Source organism: Panthera pardus, unplaced genomic scaffold (assembly GCF_024362965.1).
Source record: "Panthera pardus isolate Hobbes unplaced genomic scaffold, ASM2436296v1 HiC_scaffold_2, whole genome shotgun sequence".
Taxonomy (NCBI): Eukaryota; Metazoa; Chordata; class Mammalia; order Carnivora; family Felidae; genus Panthera; species Panthera pardus.
The window spans coordinates 129,109,277-129,118,569 of record NW_026526765.1 but is presented as its reverse complement, the minus strand read 5'-3'; the positions used below and the strand labels follow the sequence as shown (position 1 = coordinate 129,118,569).

At 58.6% G+C, this 9,293-nt stretch overlaps 1 protein-coding gene across 8 annotated transcripts; it reads right to left on the bottom strand.

Moving 5' to 3' along the window:
• Window positions 1-203: 203 nt before the first annotated feature.
• On the bottom strand, window positions 204-8,887 carry SHROOM1 (shroom family member 1). Of its 8 annotated transcripts, none has more exons than XM_053907488.1 (9): window positions 8,560-8,887; window positions 8,004-8,157; window positions 3,600-4,608; window positions 3,454-3,509; window positions 3,021-3,230; window positions 2,256-2,822; window positions 2,024-2,156; window positions 1,645-1,917; window positions 204-1,525 (listed from the first exon to the last, which is right to left on the bottom strand). In XM_053907488.1, exons 3-9 carry the CDS (start codon window positions 4,569-4,571, stop codon window positions 1,193-1,195), a joined length of 2,544 nt encoding a protein of 847 aa, XP_053763463.1. In that variant the 5' UTR covers window positions 4,572-4,608; window positions 8,004-8,157; window positions 8,560-8,887; the 3' UTR covers window positions 204-1,192. The 8 variants fall into 8 exon arrangements, with proteins under 8 accessions (XP_053763463.1, XP_019277568.1, XP_053763464.1 ...); XM_019422023.2 differs by having other exon boundaries at window positions 2,024-2,141; XM_053907489.1 differs by lacking the exons at window positions 8,004-8,157; window positions 8,560-8,887 and adding exons at window positions 5,659-5,824; window positions 7,048-7,112.
• Between the last annotated feature and the right edge of the window lie 406 nt (window positions 8,888-9,293).

The following is a 9,293-nucleotide window of genomic DNA, read 5'->3' as shown; positions in this document are numbered from 1 at the left end:
GAAGCAAAGCATAATGTTAGAACCCACAACTGCCTCAGCAGGAGCCCCATATGTTTTTTATAAAAAGGCACAATGTTAGCATTGTTCTATGCTCAATAGCCCGACTGTTATAACTAATGCTTTGTTATGAATACGACCATTTAAAATTCCCAACCAGTTGCACTTAGTGACAATACGCATCAGAAAACAAGCCCAGAAGCAGAGATTTCTCACTTTGGGGTCAGTTGGCTTTAAATACACATACACATGCCTTTTAGTGTGCCCAGCTTCCAAAAATACACCAAACATTTGCATGAACTATGTTCTCAGCCCTGGCGTTTGCAGCTGCAAATACTAAAGCACATTCTCACATGTATATTTGAGAACTTAACATTGATTCTGTGTACACAGGGCTGATGCGCAAAAGGAGGGGAGTATGTGTCCTCTGTTTCGTTCCACACCAGCACCTTTCTCCCACTCCCAACCCCAAGGCACCCCCACCCCAGCCTCTCTAGCATACAAGCTCAGCTGCCTCTCCAGGTCCTCAGCCCCCACATTCTAGGTTTCCAGGGCCCTCATGCCTCACCTTCAACTTGAGGTAAAACCCAGCAAAAGAGACCTGGATTCGGCCAATCAGGCCTAGGCTTTTGTGGTAGTGACGCAGTCACCAGAACTGGGAAGGATTACTGGTGGCAACTGAGTTGAGGGCCCAGCATTCCCTTGGTGGAGACCAGTTTCAAGCCTGTATAGTCTTCCTAGGGATTCCCACACCTGACTGATGCCCTTCAACAAATCCCTCTTTTGCTCTACTCAGGCAAGGCTGGTGTCCATGGTCTGTAAACAAGATCCCTCCAGGTGACACACATTTCTCACATCAATTATTATTAAGAAAAAGAAAGAAAAGACAAGTAAAAAGACCGTTTTGCATCTTAAATTTAAATGCTCCTCTAATTTGTCTCCTCTCCCTCCAACCAGCCTGGACTGAGTCTCTCATCACAAAAAGGGGAAATACTGCAGTTGTAAAAATCCATAAATTAATTACCAAATAATTCACAAGACTTGGGTAAGACCACATGAAAACACTTAGAAGAATTCTGGGAAGACCCGGTCAGGGTCTTCCCCGTCCCAAGGGAAAAGCACCGAGTAAACAAGCTTCACCCCCAGCTACGTCGGTAAGGCGCAGAGAAATGCTCCCCACCCCCACTGCCTGTAATTAGATGAGGGGCGGAGGGAAGGACGGTTTATCTAGAGAACGGGTCTCTGGGGGCAAGGTCATCCTGGGAGGCAGGGGACGACGGCCAAGGTCGCTCCTGACGGCGTCCAGTTGGTCCTGAAGGAGCCGGACCCGCTCGTCTAGGCTGCGCTGCTGGGCCAGGACGGCGGCCTTGCCCGCCAGCAAGGCGCGATAGGCGCGCAGCTCCTCCGCGGGCAGGGCCTTCACCAGCACCTCCCGCAGGGCCCGCTCGCGCCGTGCCACGTGCTCCTTCAGCTCCTTGGCGTCTTCCTGCTGCCGTTTCAGGAGACCGAGTCGCTGCAGCAGAGAGGCCTGCAGCCGCAGGGAAAGCGTGCCGTAAGCAGGGAGATGGCGCCGTGGTTCCCAGGATGGTCCCAGAAGCCGGCAGGCCCCTCACCACCCTGCGCTCCCCCGGCCAGAACCTCTGTCACCTGCTCGTCTGGGTCGCCGTCTGCGCCCTCCCGGGCCAGGGCGCGGCGCACGCGGGCCAGGCGACTGCCCAGCAGCAGCAGCAGGCCAAGCACGCGCTCTAGGTCGGCCATGAACCTGCTGAACCGCTCTAGGTCGCGGGGTGCACAGGTCTGGCCCACCGCGGCCTCCAGAGCAGCCCCGCGCCTGGCCCAAGCCTGGGCCACCCGGTGCAGCCGCTCCTGTTCTGCCTGAAGGTCCCGCAGCATCTTTTGGAGGAGATTGGCTAGCTCCATCTGCAGGGAGGGCATGGGTATTTAAAGGTGAGGCCAGACTCTGAATTCTTAGCCCATACTCTGGGCTCTTGCCCCACCCAATCTCCACCAGCCCCTCCACACTCACTTTCTTGGCTTCAATGCTGTTTGGATCAGGGAGACCCTGACCACAGGGTTGGTCAGGCACAGGGTGGGTGGTATGGTTTTCATACCTCATCTGAGAAGTTGGCCGGAGCTGGCTGGAGCTAAATAGATAGCACATGGGTACAAAACCAGAGCTCCCTGGGTTATTCTTCCTGCCACCCACCAGAGTGCAGGGACTTAGAATCCCCCTAGTCCCTAGTACCCCCCACACTCACCCTGGCTCAGGAGTACCAACAGCGTCCTTTCCATCCTCCTCACCGGCTGGCCTCATCGCAGCCCAGACCTCAGCTAAAGGAATCAGCCCATCTAGCAGACCCAGGGGTGGCTCTGGACTGGGACAGGAAGTGAGTATGTCACTCATAGAGGGATCCAGTCTGGCCAGCTCCTGAACCAGCTCCTCAAGGCGCAGACTGCGCCATGTTGGCCTGGAAACAGGCTGGCCAGTGCCCCAAGCTAGGGCAGTACGGCCAAGAGCACCTGGGGTACTGTTGCCTGGAGGTTCCAGGGCATCAACTGGAAGAGGTTTGAGGGGGTCTGTAGCTGCAAGTGGGTCAATGGTCAGCAGTCCAGTGGGGTTGAAGGTTGGAATGTCACCATTTGCAGTCCCAGGGGGGCTACAGCATGTAGTCCTGGAAATGCTCACAGAACCATTTATCCTCCGCCAGCTGTCATCTGCCCCTGCAGTCTCTGGGTGCTCATGGAGGGGGTGCTCTGGGGGGACTCCAGCTTGGTCAACCCCCTGGCCCAAGCTGGTTTCATACTGCTGGTCAGAGACATGGACACTGGAAGTGGAAGAGACACTGAATAAGAAAAAACTCTGTCCAAAGACAAGCACTGGCCTCCAAGGGCCACCTGTCTCCATCCCCACAAGCCAGGCTGCCAGGCTCCAGCTAGGAGAAGGTTCCATTCCCCTCTAGAATTTTGTTGTTATGTGTGGGAAAGAGGTATCTCATTCAGCTTGGAAGCAAGAGGCAACTCACCTGGTTGGGTTTCCTGTGGGCACATGGGTGTCTGGAGGTGATCTCATTCTGACCAAGGGGACGTCTTCCAGGAAAACCTCATCATCAGGAAGGGAAGGGAGTCGGGCAGACCCAAGGCATGTCTCTGAGACCCTCTGTTCATGGTCTGCAGGACTGCTCTGGAGGCACTCGGCAGGACACAACACTGCAGCTTCCTTCTGAGTCAGGAACCTGGAGGAAGGGACCCCACACTGACTACAGTGACCAGAAAGGAAGCTCTTGGTGCTGCACCAGAAGACACAGTGGGAGGTGGGGGGAATAGTAAGGGATGTCGTTTGTAAAAGACAAAATCAGAAGGCCCAAACTGAGGGTAGGTAATGGGCCCTCTCTTTTCTTGGACTATGAAAACTGCTTCTCTCCAACTTCTGGTCCCCTGGTGGTCCATGTCTCTCACCTGGGAAGTTTGCTCTGAAACAACAGTCTGGGGGTTTCTGCTCCTTGGGGAGCAACCTGGAAAGGCAAACAGTTGCTTGAAATGTAGCTCAAGTTTTCATTTTCCCAGATGTCCCCTACCCCAAGCCTGCAGCCTATCTTCCACACCTGAACAACGGGCGTGACCCCTCCTGAACCTCCCCAGGGAGCCAAGACTTCGCCTGAAGAGCTCCGACTCCGACTGGAAGGCCTATGGGCGTCACCGAACTTCAGGGACCGCGGTTCTGGATCCTCTGTACTTCGAGGCTGCGTCTCAGGCAGCCATCTGATCTGGTGATCTTCCAACTCTGCCAGCACCCTGCGCTCCTGGGGCTCCGGCCCGGCAAAGCCAGAGCTGGAGCTGGCGTCACTCGAACATCCCCCCACAGATCCACCACCCTGACCCACGCGATCCAGCTTCCCTGGCTCAGAGAAGCACCACTTCCGCTGCTGGGTGGCTAGGCGCCCCCGGCCGACTGGTCCCCGCGCGGGAGCCCCAGAGCGCCCCGGCTCCACTTCCCCGCCCGGATGGCTGAGTGAGGCGGAGCGCGGGTGCGCCGCGGGGGGCCGCGCGGGTGCAGCGGGCCGCAGGCGGGCGGGTAGGCTCATGCGGAGCTCCTTGCGCTGGAAGGACGTCTCCCGGAGCACTCGCCGTTGCGCGCCCTGCAGCCGCTGGCGGTAGGCAGCCCGCGAGGCCGGTGGGCTGGGCGGCTCGACGGCCCGCGCCTCCGCCTCCGCCTCGGCCGCCAGAGCAAACAGCAGCGGGGTGGCCTGCCGGCTGAGCGGCCCCGACGTTCCCTGGACTTCTGGGAGCCGCAGCCCACTGCGCGCGGCGGCCGCGGGCCGGGGCTGCGGGGACGCCCGAAGGCCGGCGGCGGGCGCGGCGGAGGCTGGGCCACCCCACACCACGCGCACGTAGTCCCAGTCTAGATAAGGGAGGAGGTCGGTTCCAGGCGACGGCGTGCGCGGCTCTGGAGCGCCGGAGGCCGCGGAGAAAGAGCTGTAGGCCGAGTCGGCGCGCGCGGACAGCCGCCGCAGGTCCAGGCTGCGAGTGGACGAGGCTGGGGAGGCGCGGTCGCGCCCAGGCCCCAGGGCCTCCATGGCTCACAGGTGAGTGCTTAGACCAGCTCCGTGGATCCTGGAAGAACACAGATGGCGCCGTGGGGGAGGAGCCGGGAAAGGCTGGCCACTCCGACAGGGACAGCCAGGTGCTTACACATCCCCTCTTTGGTCACAGGATCTTTAGTGCTGCCATTTCCCGGGTCAGGGATGATATAGGCGGTGGGGCCAGCCCCTGGGAGCGGAATTTGAGGGCCTTAACTATTCTCCCTTAGCTCAGGGGAAGGAATTGGCAACTGGCCCATTCCCTCCTGGGGTTCTCCTGGCCCGAAGCCGAAGCCGCCTTTACCCTGGCACCTCCTGGAGCGCTGAGAATGTACCCATATTCCTTCCCTCCCCAACCCAGTCCCACCCAGGCTGCTTCCTGCCAGCTTTGTTAGCTTCTCCATGTGATCTTTCCCTGATAAACAATGGTCAAGAACGTTCTGAGATCACAGGGGAGCCAAGAAAGGAGCGGGGGGAAGACCCAGGTCAGGTGGTAGGGACAGCTTCACAGCCTCCCTTCCTCCTCTGTGTCAGTTATGTTCCCAGTGCTTTATATAAATATTTATCTTGATCCTTATAACTGCTATCTGCATTTTACAGATGAGGACATGGAGGTTTTTAGGGGGAAATGATTTGCCCAGGGGCACATGGCTGGTAAGAAGCAGAGCCCTGCCTGGAATTTGGGCCTGCCTCCAAGCTTACTGCAGCCAGAATCAATTTCCTAGAAGCAAACCCTGCTGAAAGTCAGTTTACCCTCACACCATCCCCCCAACTGCCTGAGTCCTCCAACAAAGCCCAAACTACACTGTGGGAAACAGTCACCCTCACCTCCTCTCAAAATACTGGCAGATTCCAGAATAATATGGTCTCTGCTTTGGAGCCTCACACCCCAGACTTTGTCCTGCTACTCCTCCTACTGGGACCAGCTTAAAGGTCTCCAGACCTTTTGGGACCGCCTACGGTGTCCTGAGCTTCCCCCCAACACAGCACTCATCACCCTATGTAATTGTTGGCTTACTTGCAATTCTGATTCCCTCTTCCCATTCCAACCCCTTAGCTTCCAGAGCACAGGCTCTGCACTTACTCATCTCTGTCCCCTCAGTGCCTGGCATGAGGTCGATGTTAAAGAAATAGTTGTTGAATGGCACGGAAAGGAGTAGATTTGCAATGAGTGCATGGAGGGTGGCTTTGGTGGAGAAGGAAGAGAGCTCCTGTGCTTCTGCCCACTTTTCTCTCCCTAGTTGTCTTTTCTGGTGAATGGGGAAGAATGAATGAGGCAACTGCCACTGCCCAGGTTTCTCATGCATTATCAGGAGCAAAAAGAGCAGGCAAGCACAGGTGCAGCAGGAGAGGCCAGAAATCAGTATCTCCCCAGGGCCAAGAAGAGAGAGTGGGGAGGAGTTGCATTGAGTGGGTGTGCATTGAGTCTTGGGAAACTGAGGTTCCATAAGGGCTCTGGAGACTTTGGGGAGGGGAAGGGCTTGCTTTGCCTGAGCTGGCTTGGTAAGGGGTGCAGAGGAGGGTGACTGGCAGCTGGAGCGGGTACTGAAAAGCAGACTTATTTGAGCTGCCTAAACTGGAACTCATGGTCACCCTTCACCCCCTTCCCCAAGGCCCCAGATGCTACAGAGTGCAGGTCACAGGCAGTAGGGGCAGTTAGGAGTGAGGATACGGTGTTTCCTAGAAGGCAGAGGCAGTACCTGCAACGTTCTCAGGAGTGGCTGTCAGCTGACCTGGGACCAGAGCATCTTGACATTGCTGACTTGGAGGCATCTTTATGCCCACTAAGACCGGCCCAGCAGGTTGGTCCTCACGCTCAGGTTTGGGGGCCTCTTTTGCAGAGTGTTTCCACTGTCTGGACTTAAGACCAGAAGCCACTCTGAGTAGCAGCTCCGGTGAGGACAGTCACCTCCTCTAGGAAACCCACCCTAGGCACCTGGACACTAGCCCTCTCTCTTCCTATTCTGATTCCAGCTTGGGAGTATTGTTTTCTCTGACTCATGCTACCTATGTCTGTCCACTGTTGGACATCCTGCATCTATAGGCAACAGTGACTGTTCAGATATAAAAAAGTTTCCTCCAAAAAGGCCTTGAAAATTTTATCTTATTTGTGAGTTATTGTGTTCACCGAGGATTCTGAAGTCACCAAATAAAAACAGCTTAAATGGATAAGAAAATAAAACTGTGTGCACATACGTTTGCTTTTTGCCCTTAACTTGTCTTGTGGATACTTTTCTAACGGTGGCCCCAGGAGACTGATAACCATGCAGGATGCTCACTGCTGTGCTATGAGGATGCAGCTCCTTCAGTGTGTTGTGGGGTCTCAATACACAAAGCAAGGAGTCTGCACACTTGATGGGCTGCAGGAGCCTCTTGCTGTCCAGCCAGCCACTGTGGCTGGGGGTGGCCGCACCCCTGGAGCCCTAGCACCTGCATTAGTGTCAGCCGTGGGTGGGGGCTGCAGAGCCAGTACCTACATAGAAGTGAAGTCCAAAGCCTAGAGCTCAAGGAGCTCTTCAGGCCTTCTGCCTAGCCTCTCCAGAGCCGGGGGGTGGGGGTGGGGGTGGGGATGGAGGCAGCATGGAATCCTTGCTAGAAAACTGCCAGATGGGGGTCCAGCAGGTTGAGGTCACGTATACTCATCCCCTGAATGAAAGAGCAAGAGAGGAAAAGGAGACCAAGATGACTTCAGTGTTCAGAGCTGGAGGCCTGGGAGGTAGAGGTGCCAGTCTCAGGAAGGAAGAAGCTGAGATGGGGACTGGCCAGGGGTCCAGTGCTCATTCCGTCTGGGGCCTGTGGGCTTTATAGTGTCTGTAGCAAGTTTGGGAAGCTGGGAAGTTGGGATGTGGGTCTAGACCTCAGCAGAGAGGTCGGACGAGGCAAGCAGGCCAACTCAGGTTTTTAGTGAGATGATGTTAGGGAAATAGATGAAGACAGCTTTCTGGCTCCTCAAACCTCACCAATACAGGTAAGGTGACCAGAAGGGTAGACAACCTCACATGATCAACGATGACCAGGAATTAAAGCACACTATCTCAAAGGCCACCTCACATTTGACCTCTCTATGGAGAGGCTGTCCAGGCCGCCCCTCTCGGATGGTTCTTCCCTCAGAACTAGGCTCACTGTGGGGACACTGCCTGCACCCGCAGTGTCCCTACCACAGTGAGCTTCTGGGTCCAGGGACGCGTCTTGAATGCCAGCGCCCCAGATGTGGGGAAGTTCCGCGGGCTCTCCCATCCCCTGAGGGCCCTTTCTCCAGGCTGGTCCGCCCCAATGGTGCAGCCCGCGCAGCCTCCGCTCTCCGTCGCTCTAGCCCACATGGAGTCCCCAGAGACTCGAGCTCTGGGCCGCGCCGCGCCGCGCGCAGAAAAGGCGGGATGCTGGCTGCACCCGGGGAGAGGAGGCCGTGGTCGTGGGCGGGCCACATACCTGGAGCTTCGAGCTCTGGAGAGTCGAGGCGGGAGAGAGGCGCAAACCTGGCGACCGCAGGGGGCGGCAGAGTCACGCGGTGTGGCGCGATAGCGGGACCCCGGGGATGCCGGGAGAGCCGATGGCCGCGAGCCGGCACATTTCGGGGCCTTTCCTGTGGAGTGCAGCGTTGGGGAAGGAGGGCTCAGACCCGTGCGGGAGACCGCGGGAGCTTGGGGGAGGGGGACCCGCATTGTTCCGCGGCTCGGCGGCCGCAGGGCGGGAGCCGGGGGTCGCGGACAGAGACCCCGCTGCGTGCGCTGACCACACGGCGCGCTCCCCCGGCAGCCTCAGTCTCTCGGTGTCTGCGTCCTCCCCGCCCGCTCAGGCAAAAGTACCCGCACGCAGGGCCCGACTCGACCCGCGCAGTCCAGACTAGGCGCGGGGCGAACACCTCCAGACTAACGACTCGCGGGTGCTCCGCGGCGCCCCAGCCCCACCCCCCAGCCCTCCCCGCCGCGGGGCGCGTCCTGCCCCCGCTGGGAAGGGGATCCCGCCGGCCGGCCCCGCTGCGTACCTGAACTCCAGCCCGAGACGCGCTCCTGGGCGCCGGCGGCCGCGCGGTGACATCAGAGCCCCGGGCTCCGGCTCCCGACCCCACCTCCAGGCTCCGGCCGCCGCGGGGGAGGTGCCACGTCCGGCCACCGGGGGCGGGAGCGCAGAGTGGCGGCGCTGCCCCCGGGATCGCCCGCTCCCCGCCCCCCACCCCGTGGGGTCCGCTCTCCGGCCTTAGCCCCGGGCCCGGGGGTTGGACACTCGTTCCCCCGCCGGACACAAGCCTCCTACTCCCGGCCGGAGAAGCGGGAGAGGGGGAGGAGGAAGGGCGACCGCGGCCCTCGCCCGTCCGCCTCCAGCGCCGCCTGACCCGGCGGGCGTGTCTTCAGCGCCAGTGGTGCGCGGGCTCGGGTCCCTGGGGGTCCCGACAGCCCCCTCGGTAGGGAACCCCTGAGCGGGCCCCAAGGGCACCAGACGGCCACAATTCCTTTCAAGCTTAGCTGAGTAAACACATCGGCCCGGGGGGCTGGTGTCTCTGTTCCTCTCCTGTGTGCAGTTCAGATGCTAAGTTACTCCTGGACCAATTCTCCCCCTCCACATCCTCCATTTCCAAAACTCGTCCAGCTCTTTGACTCCCACAGTAGGCTCTTATCTCCGATTTTTGCACGCCTTTTCTCCATTTCTCCTACTACCCGCATTAATCTAGGCCCTCTGGCCAGCCACCTGAACCACAGGGGGGTGCATTGTGTATTCGCT